The following is a 17,965-nucleotide window of genomic DNA, read 5'->3' on the forward strand; positions in this document are numbered from 1 at the left end:
CGAGCGGCGCTCGGCGGGCACGCCTGTGTGCGGCGGCGGGCGGCAGGGCGGGCGCGGCGTGTCACGGACGGGCTTGACCTTCTCAAGATGGCGGCAGAAAGGGCGGGACACTGCAGCTTGGCCAATGATTGCCGAGCGCGGCCGGAGAGCCGAGTGCAGCCGAGTGCAGCCGAGTGCAGCCGAGTGCAGCCGAGTGCTGCCGAGTGCAGCCGAGTGCTGCCGAGTGCAGCCGAGTGCAGCCCGAGAGCCGGCGGGAGCCCCGGGTGGCCGCGCGCAGCCGAGTTTCCCCTCAAAGCCGATCGTCCCCGACTTTCGCCGAACCGAGCCCGCTTCAGCCCAGGAGCCGAAACGAGACCGGTTCAGACCAAAAGCCGAAATGAAACGACTTCACGCCGAGAGCCGACCCAGGTGGGAGCCGCGAGCACCATGAGGGGCCGGCCGGCTCCTGCCGGGCAGGGCGCAGTGGCCGGGGCTCTCCCGGCGCGGCGCCGCCCCTGCGCGCCCGAGGAGCCGCCGGAGGAGCCGCCGGAGGAGCCGCTTTCCTGCCGGGAGCCGCGCTCCGTCCGGCGCCGGGAGCGCGGGGAGCGATATTGGAAAGGTCTTTGATGTCCTGCTTTTGACGCGGCTTTTAGGAATTTATTGTATCGTTTTGTTTTGTTTGCAGCTGGTGGATGTGCTGCACTTCTTGAATGTTATGGTTCTCGGCTCAGGTGTTGATGAGTAGGTTGTTTTGAATTCAGTTTTGTGGTCGGATTTTTTTTTTTTTTTTTTTTTTTTAATTCCCCTTCCCCCCCCCCCCCCCCCTTCCCCCCCCGCTATGACGTTTTCTAGGGTTTACCGTGGGTTTTATGGGTCGTAGCATGAAGTAGAAGTCAGGTTTTGGATTCTGTGGTGGTGCCTTTTGTTAGCTTGAGTATGCAGCGTTTGTTTCGGTGGGTTCGAGGTAGTGTCGTGTAGTTACTTAGGGGTTTTTAATCTTTATAGTCGCATTCGTGTTTCTTATCTTACAGGGCTTTTATTTCTTTGGATTGTTTGATCGGAGCATATGTTTGATTGTTACGGATCCTTTGGGAGATAGTGTTTCTGGTTACGTTTCTTTTTTGCCTTCACGTTTCTTACTAGGTGGTATTTTTATTTTGGTAGTTTGAGGCCTTTTGGGGTTTATTGTGTTAGGAATATTTTTTTTTGCTTGTTGCTAATTTAAGTTTATGTGTGCTATTTAAAAGCCAGCTCCACTTGAGCTGTGGGGAACTAGGAGCATATCTGTTCTGATCTTCCTCTCACCTTTCTTCCCACAGCTGTTTCTGTACTCCTGACTTCCCGTCACGCCAGGGACACGTGGCTTGGAGCACAGCAGCCGGATTCCTCACTTAGCCGTGTCAGCTTGGTGCAGGTTACGAATTACAGGGTGACTTGGAAACCCAGAAACAAAGGGAAGAAGCTGGTATGTCTCTTAGCAGGGGAAAAAAAAAAAAACAAAAAAAAAAAAACCCAAAAAACAAACAAACAAAAAAACAAAAAACCAGAACAAAACAAAACAAAAAAAAAACAAAAACCAAACCAAAAAAACCCCTACATCAGGGCAATAATTCAGGGGACTAACACTTCATCTTTAACTTTCTTCTGTGCTCAGTCCTCATCGCCGGGAGCCGTGAAAGCCCCCTGAGCTGTAGGTCTCATACAGACCTACCTCGTTTGGTCCAAAAAATCAGTATTTTATTACTGTGTGCACACTCAGGGGGAAGATTTTATCCCATATCCCTCAGAGGGACATTAAACCTCCAGTTTCCCTTTTCTTGAACAGTTTGAGAGAGGATATTACTTATGTAATTTTTACTGCAGGCATTTGATCTTTTTGAAGACCGTTTGTGCGTGTGCGTGCCCCTAATAGCTGTCCCCTCTCTAACACAGGATGGGGAAGAAAGGCTGCAGAGCTTCCTGCAACGGGCTGCGAGCGCAAAGAGCGAGGAGGCAGCGGAAGACCGGACTCAGGAATCGGAACGGTTTTCTTGGGTTTAAGAAGCTCGAATGGCGCTTCAAGACATTTATATCAGACCTGGTTTAATTTCATTACCCTTTTTTTTTACATCCACAAAAAAACCCCAGCCCTCCCCCCCCCCACCTCCAGGATCCATCGCTGCTGCTGCCGTGCGTGACGAGAAGCCGTCTTCCCTCTGCCCGGAGCAGCTGAGAGATGGAGCAGCACCCCAAAGGACTTTCTGCTCAGTGATTATAGCTGAGTTTTAGTGGGAATTCTCGGAGCAATCTGGTGGATTGTGCTTGAACGTGGCCGTGAGGGTAGCTGAGCACGGCAGTCCGGATCTGCGAGCCGCGGTGCCGGAGCTCTTTGAAAGGTCGTGGGGGATGCATTCATTCCATTGAATCCCGGCCCTGTGCTGTGCCCAGGCCCTTTGTACAAAGAGTGTACGGGGAGAAACCAGAACTGCACGTTGCTTGCGATACGTATGGAGTTTTGAAAGCTTTAGTTCTAGCTAATAAAAGAAGTTAGTTTGAAAAAAAGCCAAATAATTTATTTTTTTTTCCTTCAACGTGATACTCTTTGGTGGTGTACGGTGTGTTGTCTTCTTTTTTGGTGTTGTTAACTCTGTGTCATTTGTTTTTTGAGTGAAGATAACTCTGTGGATGGCTTGGTTTGTATTTGAGGCAGAATTAATTTCAACAGGTTTCTTTAATAGACTTCTGAGATGTATTGCTGGGATTTTGGCTTAGTTTATCGTAGGTATAAACACAGAGATTTGGTAGGGGCAGCTCGGCTGCTGGAGTTTTGGGTGTTTAAGTGATTGGATGGCTTTTGTTACCTGCGGTTTTTAATTTTTGAAAGGTTTTTTTACGTAGTGGCTTAAGGTGGTTTTTAGAATTAATTGTCTTGCTTCATGTTGTGTGCAGCCGGTGTGGGGGGGGGGGGGGGGGGTTTAGTTTTCTTTTTGGGGACAGGAGCATTTATATGGTGGGTGTTTATAGGCAGTATATATTTTTTAAAATTTTAGCAGTGATATTTTTTGACATTTTAATAGCTTAGAATTTTTTTTATGCTTTTCATTAGTTTTTTTTTAAATTTAAAATTATTTCTACAGATTATTGTTCATTACTTGTGAGTTAGCATAAAGGTAGAGCTTCGGGGGTCTTTTTAGTAATGTTTAGGGTCAGTTGTACAGTCTGGAGTTTAGGGAGCTGGTTTGATTTATTTTGTACAGGTTTTTGTTTTTCTTAGCAGTTCTTTCCTTTTGGATGTGTATTGGAGTTTTTTGGGTTTCTGAGGAATTGGTTGAGGAGGAAGTTTATGATGAGGAAGCACGGAGGTTTTGGGCTAGCTCTAATGGGATTTTTACATTTCTTTATAGATGGGTTTGTTTGAGTTTCTAATCGGGGGGAAGCCTTGTGGGATCTCCGCTCTGTTGGCAACAGGAGCGGGCTCTGTTTTTCTGTGTTGTGCTGGGATGTGAGCGCGTGGCGGTGCCGAGGAGGGTGCAGCATTTTTGTGGTTCTGATGTGTTAGGTTAGTGAATTTATGGGGTTCGATATCTAGTTTAAAATAGAAAGAAATATCCATTTAAAAAGATCACATTATAAGGGTAAACATAAGAATCGAAACAAATCAAACTGTAATATATAGTATGTTCTTGTAACCTGGTATAACATATACAAAACACAGTCTATTCTATATACGCAAAAATATCTAACTATAGATCGTAAATATAAAAATAATGACATACAGTTTAAAATAAACGGGGCGTTTTTTTGGTTTTTATTAGTTGATAGGCAGGTTTTTTACTCAGTAACATAAATAGAAATAATCTAAAAATAGAAATCCAAAGATCCAAATATATCTATAATGATATCTATAAATATTACCTATGAATTAATAGAAGTAAGAGAGATATCTAAGAATAGTATGTACATATATATGTATATATATTTATGTATATATAAAAATATATTAAAAGGTATTTTATATAACATGTATAATCTACATAATAAATAAAAAATATAAATGGAAATATGAATATATAATTATGAAAAATGTAATAGCCTAAAAAATTTCCACTATACTACAAGTAATACCTTGAATGTAATACTCTAAAAAATATGGTTTAAATCAAGGGGGGGGGGGGTTGCTTTTTATTTGGTTTGAGGCGGGGTTTTTTATTTTAATTGATTATTTTAATTATTTTATTTTAAATAATACAGATCTTGATAGTGTTACACAGTTCTACATAGAGAGACATATAATCACGATTTAAAAAATATTTCCAGAAATATAAAATATAAATAAATAGAAGGGATAGGAAGAGATGTAATATAGAATACAGATAGCACTACACATCAATAGACATTTTAAATGGAAATGGGAATGTAAATATAAAAATTTGGCGTTTTTTCAAACTTAAATGCAGTTGAAAAGAAAGGGGTTCTTTTTGGCTTTCATTTGGGTAGAGGCAGGGTTTTGTTTTTGTTTTTTTTTTCTTTTTCTCCTTTCGCGTTGTCGGGGGGGCATTGATTCTGGAGGGTTTTTTTGCCGGGGGCGGCTCCCGTTGCGGTGGCAGCTGCCGGTTTTTGCCGCCTTCCCCGGCGGCAGCGCCGCGGCGTGGGGTGGGGCGGGCGGCGGTGCTGCCACCCTGTGGGCAGAGCGCGGTAGTGCAGGCGAGCGGCGCTCGGCGGCCGAGCGGCGCTCGGCGGGCACGCCTGTGTGCGGCGGCGGGCGGCAGGGCGGGCGCGGCGTGTCGCGGACAGGCTTGACCTTCTCAAGATGGCGGCAAAAAAGGCGCGCAAATCGGAGGACCGCGGTGCGTCTACTGGACTGCCCGCACGGAACACCGGCGCCGGCGCGGCGCGAGCGGGATTTTCTGTGGCGCTTCGGGTACCTTGGAGACGGGCTGTGGGCTCAGCGGCGCCGCGGACGGGCGTATTTCGGCGGGTTGGTGACAGGCATTGGCGCTAAACGCCTATCTCCCTGCCGAGGTCCCCTCCCCGCCGCCCTGTTGAGTGTGGCGTGTCGCGGACTGGTTTGACCTTCTCAAGATGGCGGCAAAAAAGGCGCGCAAATCGGAGGACCGCGGTGCGTCTACTGGACTGCCCGCACGGAACACCGGCGCCGGCGCGGCGCGAGCGGGATTTTCTGTGGCGCTTCGGCTAGCTTGGAGACGGGCTGTGGGCTCAGCGGCGCCGCGGGCGGGCGTATTTCGGCGGGTTTGTGACAGGCATTGGCGCTAAACGCCTATCTCCCTGCCGAGGTCCCCTCCCCGCCGCCCTGTTGAGTGTGGCGTGTCGCGGACTGGTTTGACCTTCTCAAGATGGCGGCAAAAAAGGCGCGCAAATCGGAGGACCGCGGTGCGTCTACTGGACTGCCCGCACGGAACACCGGCGCCGGCGCGGCGCGAGCGGGATTTTCTGTGGCGCTTCGGCTAGCTTGGAGACGGGCTGTGGGCTCAGCGGCGCCGCGGACGGGCGTATTTCGGCGGGTTGGTGACAGGCATTGGCGCTAAACGCCTATCTCCCTGCCGAGGTCCCCTCCCCGCCGTCCTGTTGAGTGTGGCGTGTCGCGGACTGGTTTGACCTTCTCAAGATGGCGGCAAAAAAGGCGCGCAAATCGGAGGACCGCGGTGCGTCTACTGGACTGCCCGCACGGAACACCGGCGCCGGCGCGGCGCGAGCGGGATTTTCTGTGGCGCTTCGGCTAGCTTGGAGACGGGCTGTGGGCTCAGCGGCGCCGCGGACGGGCGTATTTCGGCGGGTTGGTGACAGGCATTGGCGCTAAACGCCTATCTCCCTGCCGAGGTCCCCTCCCCGCCGCCCTGTTGAGTGTGGCGTGTCGCGGACTGGTTTGACCTTCTCAAGATGGCGGCAAAAAAGGCGCGCAAATCGGAGGACCGCGGTGCGTCTACTGGACTGCCCGCACGGAACACCGGCGCCGGCGCGGCGCGAGCGGGATTTTCTGTGGCGCTTCGGCTAGCTTGGAGACGGGCTGTGGGCTCAGCGGCGCCGCGGGCGGGCGTATTTCGGCGGGTTGGTGACAGGCATTGGCGCTAAACGCCTATCTCCCTGCCGAGGTCCCCTCCCCGCCGCCCTGTTGAGTGTGGCGTGTCGCGGACTGGTTTGACCTTCTCAAGATGGCGGCAAAAAGGGCGCGCAAATCCAGCTGAGCCGAGTGCAGCCGAGTGCAGCTGAAGAGCCGAGCGTAGCCGGGCGTAGCCGAGAGTAGCCGAATGCAGCCGAAGAGCCGAGCGTAGCCGACGGTAGCCGAGTGCAGCCGAAGAGCCGAGTGCAGCCGATAATAGCCGGCTTTAGCCGAAGAGCCGATAATAGCCGACCGTAGCCGAGTGCAGCCGAAGAGCGGGCCATAGCCGAGTGTTGTCGAGAACAGCCGAGTGTAGCCGAAGAGACCTAATATAGACTACAGACAGCACTACCCATCCATAGACATTTGAAATGGGAATGGCAATGTAAAAATAGGGCATGTTCTCAAACTAAAATGCTGTTTAAAAGAAAGGGGTTCTTTTTGGCTTGCATTTGCGTAGAGGCAGGGGTGTTATTTAAATCATAATAGTAGTGCCGTGCCTCTCCCGTTTCGTCCCCTTTCGTCCTGTCCCGTCTCCCCGCCTCCCAGCCATACCAGTGTAAATAAGCAAAACAGAGATATAAATATGGAAATGGGAATATAAATTGTAGATATAAAATTCAAATAAAATAAATATAAATAAAGAGAACATGCAGCATAGTTTTGTATTATATCAGGAAGATATTATAATGTTTTATGTCCATTAGATGTTTATGTAAAATATAGAAATACAGATTATAAACAGCAACGTCAACGATGTAAAAATAGGAATATATTATAAATATATAAAGATATATAGAAAAGCATAAAATAGAAATAAATACAAAATAACAGAACTAGATACACTTCATATTACCAATAATACTCTATATATCTTCTTATATTGTAATATATTATGTGTAATATATAATAGATCGATAACTATAGTATATCCGTATAAGATATATAACAAATTGTAAATTGAATATAAATATGAAGAATATAATATAAAAATAATTAAGTAGGGATAAAAATGAAGGCTTTGTTTTTTTGGTTTTTTTTTTATATGGTTTTAGGCAGCTTTTTAATTTTACATGTATAACAATTATAAAACTTGAAATCTAAGTATAGAAATATAGAACAAATACATATATAAAATCTAAGTTAATATAAGTAATAAAATTAGATATTATAAGTATTAAAAATAGATATATTTTTTAGAATATATATAATTATATTTTGCTATATGCTATTTACGTCTGCAAATGGAATACATCACTATAAAATATAAATGTGAATAGAAATATGAAAAAATAGAAATATAAAAATAATTATTTTTTTTTAAATAACGGTGGGATTTTTAAAAAAAGTTTGGTTATAGGCAGGGCTTTTACTATAAATAATAAAAAAAGAAATACTGATTAAAAATATAAATCCAAATATAGACCTGTATCATAAATATATAAAGATATAGAAAAATATAAAAGGGAGAAAATTCTAAGTCTTAGAAATTGATAAAATACATAATGTAAATCATACTGTAGCTATAGTATTACATTATGATATATATGTATCTATAAATCAAATATATGAATATTAAAGAAATGTAAGTGTGAGTATAATTGTGGAAAATATAAATATAAAACTAAGTATATTTTTAAATAAAGTGGGTTTTTGTTCTTATTTGTTTAGAGGCAGGGGTTTTTTATCATTTATAATTAATATTAAAAATATGGACAGATTTTGGTTAGAGGCAGGGGTTTCGTTTTAAAGAACATATGTATTTTAGGAATAGAAATCTAAATTTAGAAATATATATATATAAATCTAATCTAAATATATTTAAATCTAAATATACAAATGTATAGATATATATACAAAAGTTTAAATATAAATAAGTATGAGCAATAGGTGTAATATAGAATAGAAATAATTTGTACTTTTATATACACTATAAATGTAAATGTGAAAAATGTAAAAAATAGTTAAATATAATTTTAAGGAAAGGGTGTTTTGAGGTTTTATTTGGTTACAGGCAGGGTGTTTTTAGTTTTCGTGCGGGTTTTTTTGGGGCATTTATTTTTGATGAGTTTTCGAAGGGGGTCGCACCTGTTGTTCTTGCCCCCCCTTCCCTCCAGGCGAGCGGCAGCCCCCGGCTGCGGCCGGCGGGAGTGCTGCCGCCCTGTGGACACAGCGCGGCACTGCAGCCCCCCCGAGCCAGCGCCCCGCCCCTCGCAGCTGGGCGCCGGGGGGGCGGGGGAAGGACGGCTGCCGAGGGAGGGGAGGGCGAGGGGCGGGAGAAGCGAGCGGCGAGCGGGGCGGTGTCTGTAAATAGCGGGGAGGGGCGAAGGTGTTTCAGAAGCGTAAAGAGACGCCGTGGCTGAGGTGAATGGCGGCGGCGAGGGCGGCACCGGCGGGGCCGGTTTCGGCGGGCGGCAGGGGCGCGGTCGCAGCGGTGCACGGGCCGGGGGCATGCGAGCGGCGTCGGAACAGGGCTGCACCCCCCCTAGCCCCCGCGCGCGCCCCGCTCCAGACGGTGGAGGCGACCGCGTGCCGGAAAATCCCGGCGGGGCGGCGCCGGTCCGGCGTGCAGGCGGTGCGAGCCGTGCGGAGTCGAGGGGGGCTTTGCCGGGCCGGCGGGCGGAAGAGGCGGCGCGGGCGCTGCGCTGGTCCCGGCCGGTGCCGGTCGCTCTGTCCGCTCCCCGCGAGGAGAACGAGCCAACGTCCCGTCACGTTTCAGCAATACCAAATCACCTCATCTCTTCTTAATCCAGGCAGGCCCTGCGACGACGGCGTCGGCCTCCGAGCGCAGCCGAAGCGTGCGCCCCGAGGAGCCGGGCATTCTTAGGAGAATGGTGAGTAGCAGAATTTTCGGGTTTTGGCCGCTGTGGATGCTGGGCTGCAAGGTGTCACAAAGGATGCGGGCTGAGGAGGGTAGGCTGGAGGGTGACAGAGGATCGGGTAGCTGAGAGGCAGAAGGAATCTTTAGGAGCGACTGGGGGGTCCAGATTGTCACAGAGATGCTGAGAGGCTACTCTAGGGAACTTGAGGGTGACAAGAAGAGGCTTGGGGAGAGCCTTGAGGGGAAAAGTGGGGGGTGCCTGAGGGTGACAGGTGAACCAGCACTCACACCTCCCCTAACCTCACCCTAAAAACCAACCCTACCCGGGTGGAGAGCGTCCATCGGAGGTTAGGAGGCCAAGGGACAACGTTGCAGGGCTTGGGGTGACACACAGACATTCCGGGCTGAGGGGCAAAGAGGGGGGGTTTGACAAGTGGGCAGCTTACACTGAGGGTTAGGGGTAAAAAGGACAGGACCCAGAGTAATAGGTAAGGTTAGGCTACAGGTGCAGAAGCCCTCACCCCAACCCTAAGCTCACCCCAAACAGCACCCCTAGGACACCAGTTTTCCCCAACAACAGCACAAGGCAGCGACCGTAGTAAAAAGGTAGCGATGATGTTTGTGGGCTAGACAGTGAAAGGTAGGAGTTGGGGGATGTGCATTTTTTAGGGCTTTTTTCAGGGGTTGCAAAGGATATTTTAGGGTTGTGTTTGTGGGAGTTTTTTAGGGATTTTCTGGGAACGTTTAGGATAATTTTAGGGCTCTTTCAGGGCTTTTAAGAGGTCTTTTTAGGGTATTTTAAGGGCTTTCTTAGTAGTTTTTAGAATTTTTAGGGGGGTTTCTGAGTCTTCTTGGGGCTTTTTTAGGACTATTGAGGGTATGTGGAGGACTTTTTTAGATATAGGGTATTTCTACAGTTTCTGAGGGAATTTTTAGGTCTGTTTTAAAGGTCTTGTCAGGGCATTTTAAGGATTTTTGGGCTATTTTTGAGCTCTTTTAGGACTATTTAGGGGATATTTAGGGGTTGTTAGGGGTGTTCTGGGGTTTTTAAAAGTAGGGTATTTTTAGTGTATTTTAAGGGTATTCTTTGGGGGGTTTTAGGACATTTTGAAGATTAGGGCTTTTTTTAGGGAATTCTTAGGGTTTTTTGGGGTCTTTTCACAGCACGAAACACAGAGGCCGAAGGGCAGCTGAGAAGGGGCTTGAGGGTGACACAGAGCCTGAAGGCTGGGGCGTAGAGGGAGGGATTTAGGGGTAAAGGGAGAGGACCTGAGGGCTGGACAGTCCAGTGGAAATCAGGGCTACAGGGTACAGCTTAGGAGGCAAGTTCAGGTACACACACCCCAGCCCTGACTTCACCCTAAGCAGTCCCCCTACCAACAGCCTTTTCCCCCAACAGCAGCACAACACAGCAACCCCAACAGTGAGACCACACCGCAACCCTCCCGGTGTGACAAGACAGCAACCCTCACACCAGGACAATGACAGAACCCTCAGAGGACAACAAGTACCACTGCAAAAAGATAGGGACGACATCTGAGGGCTAGAGAGCAATAGGTAGAGTTTGGAGGCTGAGCATGTTTTTTTTGAGGTTTGTTCCAGAACTTTTAAACATACTTAGGGGATTTTGGAAGGTTTTTTAGGACTTGTCTGGGATTTTTTAGGGTATTGTTGGGGGTTTTTCAAAGCTATTTTAGGAATCTTTAGCATATTTTGAAGATTACGGGCAGGGTCAGAGGACACACCCTCTGAAAAGGCAAAGTTTTAGGGCTGCAATGCATTAGAAAGGGGCCAGCGGCAGCACAGCGGGTCCTGTCCCCCGCTCTCGGTCCGAAAGTCGTAAGTTTTAGACCCAGCTAAGTCCTTGCGGTCAAAGTTAGGGTTAGATGCCCTTAGCTTTGGTCTGTGAGAAATTCCACACAGGAAAACTCACACCCCGAGTTTCCCGATGCCAGTTTGCAGGAGGCGCTCAGCAAACTGCCAGGGCAGCCCGAGTTCTAGGCGGGGGCAGCTCCACTCCGGGAGAGATCCCGCGCCGTTCGGAAGCGGAGCAGGCATAGGCCCCCGGACAGGAACGCCAGCCCTTTTCCCCATAAAGCCAAACTCACCCCCGCCGCGTGCGGACGTCCGTTCACAAGAGGCCCGTGGCACTCCAAGGGCAGCGAGAGTTCTCGGCTTCGGCAGCTGCGGTCTGCCAGAAATCGTTTGCCGTCTGCAGTTTTGGAGGCAGAATCCCAGTTTTGGCCCTGGGCACGCAGAAGGGAAAGACTGTTAATTTCCTTGGAAAGGAAAGTCTAGCACCACATTGTTTAAGGGGCAGATGAAGGGCTGTGTAGGGGAGGGAACTTTCTTCACAGGACCTTTCTTCACCTCACCCCCCAGTCCAAGGTCTAGCAGCACCCCGTGTGACCAGCTGCTTTCAGGGGGTTACCCGGGCACATCTGCACAGGGAGATGCTAGTCCAGAGGGGCTAACGGGGGTATCCCGAGCGTCCCTCCCAGAGCTACGGTCGGAACATCCAGCAGGGACAGGGGAGCAGCCGGACCCACCCGGGCACGGAGCATCGCTTCGAGAAAATGCCAAGAGAAGAACCCTCTCGCCAAGGGGCGGCACCTGAGCGGGCCGGGCAGCATGTGGGGTTCCAGGGGAGAGCTTTCAACTTTCCCCTTTTACTGTGTCAGTCCCTCCCCAGAGCCTTCAGACCCTCCACAGTACTCCCAGAAAAGAGAGGGGTTATTAGGAGAAAAGGGGTTTAAATGGAGGGAAAAAGCTTCCCTTTCTCCTATTTTTTGTGTTCAAATTGTGAGGGAATCTGCTTCCCCTGCAATTTTAATGGTCTCAGTTGAAAGAATCCTGCCTTTTCTATGCTGTTAGGGGGGGCTAATTGACAGGGAGTCACCATTTTCCATTATTTTCCAGTTTAAATAGAAGGGGAAAACCTTAACGATGTTTTTTATGGGTTTGATTTAAGGGTAACCACCCTCTTTTTTGTTTTCCTAAGGCTTAAACTGAGGGGGATGCCCAGCTATCTCTCCTTCTTAAGGGTTTGGATTGAGGGAAAAATCCCTATTTTTTTCATCACTGGAGAGATTTACAGTAAGAAAACCTGCTCTTTTCCCAATATTTTAGGGGATTAAATTAAAGGGCAGAAGGCATTTATTTGCCATTGTATCAGTTTCAGTGGAGGCAACTGCCCCATTTTCTCATTTGAAGGGGTTCACTTGAAGGAAGCTCTGCCTTTTTCAGCATTTTAAGGGTTTAAATGTGCATTTCAGGGCACTTCTTTCTGTGCCCTAGGACCAGATATCTCAGAGAAGGGTGAGCCTGGCACGTACCTAACCCTTACACTGCCTGGGAGGCGATTATTTTTCTTATTTTTGTTTATAATGTAGATAGCCCTAATTAGAGGTCCCAAGCAGACTTAGACTATTCCCTCCAACTGCACACCGATGGTTGTGGCGTACAGGTATTTATAGGGGTACACATAAGCTTTTCTCAGCAGTTTCTATTCCCGATTTTTACGTCACAATTCTGTACACTATTGTGAGTTAGTTTTCTCAGGATGTACCCCAGAAAGGAGTATCCCCAGATGGTGGGGTCCGACTTCCGAAAGAAGAAAGAGGCCTCCCAGCTGGTGCGGTCCGGACTCCAGATGTGGGTCCACCTTTTAATTACAAGGACTATAAATCTTGTAACAGTGATGTCCAGCTTCCCTTGGTTGAAGCCATCAATCCTTGGGTTGATGTCCATCTTCCTTTCTTAAGCTGCTTTTTACTGTTTTGCTAAGGTGTTGAGATAAGCATATTTCCTTTACATATATTCTAAACTTATATTTTCAAAGCTCCTTACTACAAGTAATATTCTAAAATTATACTTCAAAAGGTTATTATTGCAAAGCTGTTAAATGCTTAGCTACGTGCAGAAAGTTCCTGTCCAGCAGCAACATCTTTAAAGCTTTAATTCAGATGCTATAACAGTTAATTGCAAACAAAGGATAAGTTCAAAGGCCTTCTTCCATGCTTTACTACCTCAGTTATTTTTTAAGAATTCATCCTCTAATTGTCCCATGATCAGTTTCTACACATATCACAATCACAAGTATACACGCTGCCTGTATGTACCTGACACGAAACACAGCTTTGTATCTCACACGGATCCTTTGGGAGATAGTGTTTCTGGTTACGTTTCTTTTTTGCCTTCACGTTTCTTACTAGGTGGTATTTTTATTTTGGTAGTTTGAGGCCTTTTGGGGTTTATTGTGTTAGGAATATTTTTTTTGCTTGTTGCTAATTTAAGTTTATGTGTGCTATTTAAAAGCCAGCTCCACTTGAGCTGTGGGGAACTAGGAGCATATCTGTTCTGATCTTCCTCTCACCTTTCTTCCCACAGCTGTTTCTGTACTCCTGACTTCCCGTCACGCCAGGGACACGTGGCTTGGAGCACAGCAGCCGGATTCCTCACTTAGCCGTGTCAGCTTGGTGCAGGTTACGAATTACAGGGTGACTTGGAAACCCAGAAACAAAGGGAAGAAGCTGGTATGTCTCTTAGCAGGGGGAAAAAAAAAAAAAAAACAACAAAAAAACCCCAAAAAACCAAAAAACAAACAAAAAAAAAAAAAAAAAAAAAAAAAAAAAAAACCAAAAAAAAAAAAAAACCCAAAAAAAACCCCTACATCAGGGCAATAATTCAGGGGACTAACACTTCATCTTTAACTTTCTTCTGTGCTCAGTCCTCATCGCCGGGAGCCGTGAAAGCCCCCTGAGCTGTAGGTCTCATACAGACCTACCTCGTTTGGTCCAAAAAATCAGTATTTTATTACTGTGTGCACACTCAGGGGGAAGATTTTATCCCATATCCCTCAGAGGGACATTAAACCTCCAGTTTCCCTTTTCTTGAACAGTTTGAGAGAGGATATTACTTATGTAATTTTTACTGCAGGCATTTGATCTTTTTGAAGACCGTTTGTGCGTGTGCGTGCCCCTAATAGCTGTCCCCTCTCTAACACAGGATGGGGAAGAAAGGCTGCAGAGCTTCCTGCAACGGGCTGCGAGCGCAAAGAGCGAGGAGGCAGCGGAAGACCGGACTCAGGAATCGGAACGGTTTTCTTGGGTTTAAGAAGCTCGAATGGCGCTTCAAGACATTTATATCAGACCTGGTTTAATTTCATTACCCTTTTTTTTTACATCCACAAAAAAACCCCAACCCTCCCCCCCCCCCCCACCTCCAGGATCCATCGCTGCTGCTGCCGTGCGTGACGAGAAGCCGTCTTCCCTCTGCCCGGAGCAGCTGAGAGATGGAGCAGCACCCCAAAGGACTTTCTGCTCAGTGATTATAGCTGAGTTTTAGTGGGAATTCTCTGAGCAATCTGGTGGATTGTGCTTGAACGTGGCCGTGAGGGTAGCTGAGCACGGCAGTCCGGATCTGCGAGCCGCGGTGCCGGAGCTCTTTGAAAGGTCGTGGGGGATGCATTCATTCCATTGAATCCCGGCCCTGTGCTGTGCCCAGGCCCTTTGTACAAAGAGGGTACGGGGAGAAACCAGAACTGCACGTTGCTTGCGATACGTATGGAGTTTTGAAAGCTTTAGTTCTAGCTAATAAAAGAAGTTAGTTTGAAAAAAAGCCAAATAATTTATTTTTTTTTCCTTCAACGTGATACTCTTTGGTGGTGTACGGTGTGTTGTCTTCTTTTTTGGTGTTGTTAACTCTGTGTCATTTGTTTTTTGAGTGAAGATAACTCTGTGGATGGCTTGGTTTGTATTTGAGGCAGAATTAATTTCAACAGGTTTCTTTAATAGACTTCTGAGATGTATTGCTGGGATTTTGGCTTAGTTTATCGTAGGTATAAACACAGAGATTTGGTAGGGGCAGCTCGGCTGCTGGAGTTTTGGGTGTTTAAGTGATTGGATGGCTTTTGTTACCTGCAGTTTTTAATTTTTGAAAGGTTTTTTTACGTAGTGGCTTAAGGTGGTTTTTAGAATTAATTGTCTTGCTTCATGTTGTGTGCAGCCGGTGTGGGGGGGGGGGGGGGGGGTTTAGTTTTCTTTTTGGGGACAGGAGCATTTATATGGTGGGTGTTTATAGGCAGTATATATTTTTTTAAAATTTTAGCAGTGATATTTTTTGACATTTTAATAGCTTAGAATTTTTTTTATGCTTTTCATTAGTTTTTTTTTAAATTTAAAATTATTTCTACAGATTATTGTTCATTACTTGTGAGTTAGCATAAAGGTAGAGCTTCGGGGGTCTTTTTAGTAATGTTTAGGGTCAGTTGTACAGTCTGGAGTTTAGGGAGCTGGTTTGATTTATTTTGTACAGGTTTTTGTTTTTCTTAGCAGTTCTTTCCTTTTGGATGTGTATTGGAGTTTTTTGGGTTTCTGAGAAATTGATTGAGGAGGAAGTTTATGATGAGGAAGCACGGAGGTTTTGGGCTAGCTCTAATGGGATTTTTACATTTCTTTATAGATGGGTTTGTTTGAGTTTCTAATCGGGGGAAGCCTTGTGGGATCTCCGCTCTGTTGGCAACAGGAGCGGGCTCTGTTTTTCTGTGTTGTGCTGGGATGTGAGCGCGTGGCGGTGCCGAGGAGGGTGCAGCATTTTTGTGGTTCTGATGTGTTAGGTTAGTGAATTTATGGGGTTCGATATCTAGTTTAAAATAGAAAGAAATATCCATTTAAAAAGATCACATTATAAGGGTAAACATAAGAATCGAAACAAATCAAACTGTAATATATAGTATGTTCTTGTAACCTGGTATAACATATACAAAACACAGTCTATTCTATATACGCACAAATATCTAACTATAGATCGTAAATATAAAAATAATGACATACAGTTTAAAATAAACGGGGCGTTTTTTTGGTTTTTATTAGTTGATAGGCAGGTTTTTTACTCAGTAACATAAATAGAAATAATCTAAAAATAGAAATCCAAAGATCCAAATATATCTATAATGATATCTATAAATATTACCTATGAATTAATAGAAGTAAGAGAGATATCTAAGAATAGTATGTACATATATATGTATATATATTTATGTATATATAAAAATATATTAAAAGGTATTTTATATAACATGTATAATCTACATAATAAATAAAAAATATAAATGGAAATATGAATATATAATTATGAAAAATGTAATAGCCTAAAAAATTTCCACTATACTACAAGTAATACCTTGAATGTAATACTCTAAAAAATATGGTTTAAATCAAGGGGGGGGGGGGGTTGCTTTTTATTTGGTTTGAGGCGGGGTTTTTTATTTTAATTGATTATTTTAATTATTTTATTTTAAATAATACAGATCTTGATAGTGTTACACAGTTCTACATAGAGAGACATATAATCACGATTTAAAAAATATTTCCAGAAATATAAAATATAAATAAATAGAAGGGATAGGAAGAGATGTAATATAGAATACAGATAGCACTACACATCAATAGACATTTTAAATGGAAATGGGAATGTAAATATAAAAATTTGGCGTTTTTTCAAACTTAAATGCAGTTGAAAAGAAAGGGGTTCTTTTTGGCTTTCATTTGGGTAGAGGCAGGGTTTTGTTTTTGTTTTTTTTTTCTTTTTCTCCTTTCGCGTTGTCGGGGGGGCATTGATTCTGGAGGGTTTTTTTGCCGGGGGCGGCTCCCGTTGCGGTGGCAGCTGCCGGTTTTTGCCGCCTTCCCCGGCGGCAGCGCCGCGGCGTGGGGTGGGGCGGGCGGCGGTGCTGCCACCCTGTGGGCAGAGCGCGGTAGTGCAGGCGAGCGGCGCTCGGCGGCCGAGCGGCGCTCGGCGGGCACGCCTGTGTGCGGCGGCGGGCGGCAGGGCGGGCGCGGCGTGTCGCGGACGGGCTTGACCTTCTCAAGATGGCGGCAAAAAAGGCGCGCAAATCGGAGGACCGCGGTGCGTCTACTGGACTGCCGGAACGGAACGCCGGCGCCGGCGCGGCGCGAGCGGGATTTTCTGTGGCGCTTCGGGTACCTAGGAGACGGGCTGTGGGCTCAGCGGCGCCGCGGGCGGGCGTTATTTCGGCGGGTTGGTGACAGGCATTGGCGCTAAACGCCTATCTCCCTGCCGAGGTCCCCTCCCCGCCGCCCTGTTTGAGTGTGGCGTGTCGCGGACTGGTTTGACCTTCTCAAGATGGCGGCAAAAAAGGCGCGCAAATCGGAGGACCGCGGTGCGTCTACTGGACTGCCCGCACGGAACACCGGCGCCGGCGCGGCGCGAGCGGGATTTTCTGTGGCGCTTCGGCTAGCTTGGAGACGGGCTGTGGGCTCAGCGGCGCCGCGGGCGGGCGTATTTCGGCGGGTTGGTGACAGGCATTGGCGCTAAACGCCTATCTCCCTGCCGAGGTCCCCTCCTCGCCGCCCTGTTGAGTGTGGCGTGTCGCGGACTGGTTTGACCTTCTCAAGATGGCGGCAAAAAAGGCGCGCAAATCGGAGGACCGCGGTGCGTCTACTGGACTGCCCGCACGGAACACCGGCGCCGGCGCGGCGCGAGCGGGATTTTCTGTGGCGCTTCGGGTAGCTTGGAGACGGGCTGTGGGCTCAGCGGCGCCGCGGGCGGGCGTATTTCGGCGGGTTTGTGACAGGCATTGGCGCTAAACGCCTATCTCCCTGCCGAGGTCCCCTCCCCGCCGCCCTGTTGAGTGTGGCGTGTCGCGGACTGGTTTGACCTTCTCAAGATGGCGGCAAAAAGGGCGCGCAAATCCAGCTGAGCCGAGTGCAGCCGAGTGCAGCCGAAGAGCCGAGCGTAGCCGGGCGTAGCCGAGAGTAGCCGAGTGCAGCCGAAGAGCCGAGCGTAGCCGACGGTAGCCGAGTGCAGCCGAAGAGCCGAGTGCAGCCGATAATAGCCGGCTTTAGCCGAAGAGCCGATAATAGCCGACCGTAGCCGAGTGCAGCCGAAGAGCGGGGCATAGCCGAGTGTTGTCGAGAACAGCCGAGTGTAGCCGAAGAGACCTAATATAGACTACAGACAGCACTACCCATCCATAGACATTTGAAATGGGAATGGCAATGTAAAAATAGGGCATGTTCTCAAACTAAAATGCTGTTTAAAAGAAAGGG

General features: G+C 47.0%; 1 protein-coding gene and 1 long non-coding RNA gene across 3 annotated transcripts; both read left to right on the plus strand.

Moving 5' to 3' along the window:
- The first annotated feature begins 48 nt into the window (after positions 1 to 48).
- Positions 49 to 2,526, plus strand: LOC119701772. 2 transcript variants are annotated; one of them, XR_005257176.1, is made up of 4 exons: positions 49 to 408; positions 665 to 720; positions 1,299 to 1,444; positions 1,912 to 2,526. XR_005257176.1 is itself a non-coding variant. In XM_038138883.1 (3 exons), the coding sequence occupies exons 1-3, from the start codon at positions 88 to 90 to the stop codon at positions 2,017 to 2,019; spliced, it is 765 nt and encodes a 254-aa protein (XP_037994811.1). In that variant the 5' UTR covers positions 49 to 87; the 3' UTR covers positions 2,020 to 2,526. The 2 variants fall into 2 exon arrangements, 1 of the variants encoding a protein (XP_037994811.1); XM_038138883.1 differs by lacking the exon at positions 665 to 720 and having other exon boundaries at positions 49 to 598.
- A 5,838-nt stretch (positions 2,527 to 8,364) lies between these two features.
- Positions 8,365 to 14,522, plus strand: LOC119701774. Its single transcript, XR_005257177.1, has 4 exons — positions 8,365 to 8,440; positions 8,830 to 8,910; positions 13,287 to 13,432; positions 13,905 to 14,522. It is a non-coding gene; the product is annotated as an uncharacterized LOC119701774 (long non-coding RNA).
- The last annotated feature ends 3,443 nt before the right edge of the window (positions 14,523 to 17,965 follow it).

Source organism: Motacilla alba, chromosome 5 (assembly GCF_015832195.1).
Source record: "Motacilla alba alba isolate MOTALB_02 chromosome 5, Motacilla_alba_V1.0_pri, whole genome shotgun sequence".
NCBI lineage: Eukaryota > Metazoa > Chordata > Aves > Passeriformes > Motacillidae > Motacilla > Motacilla alba.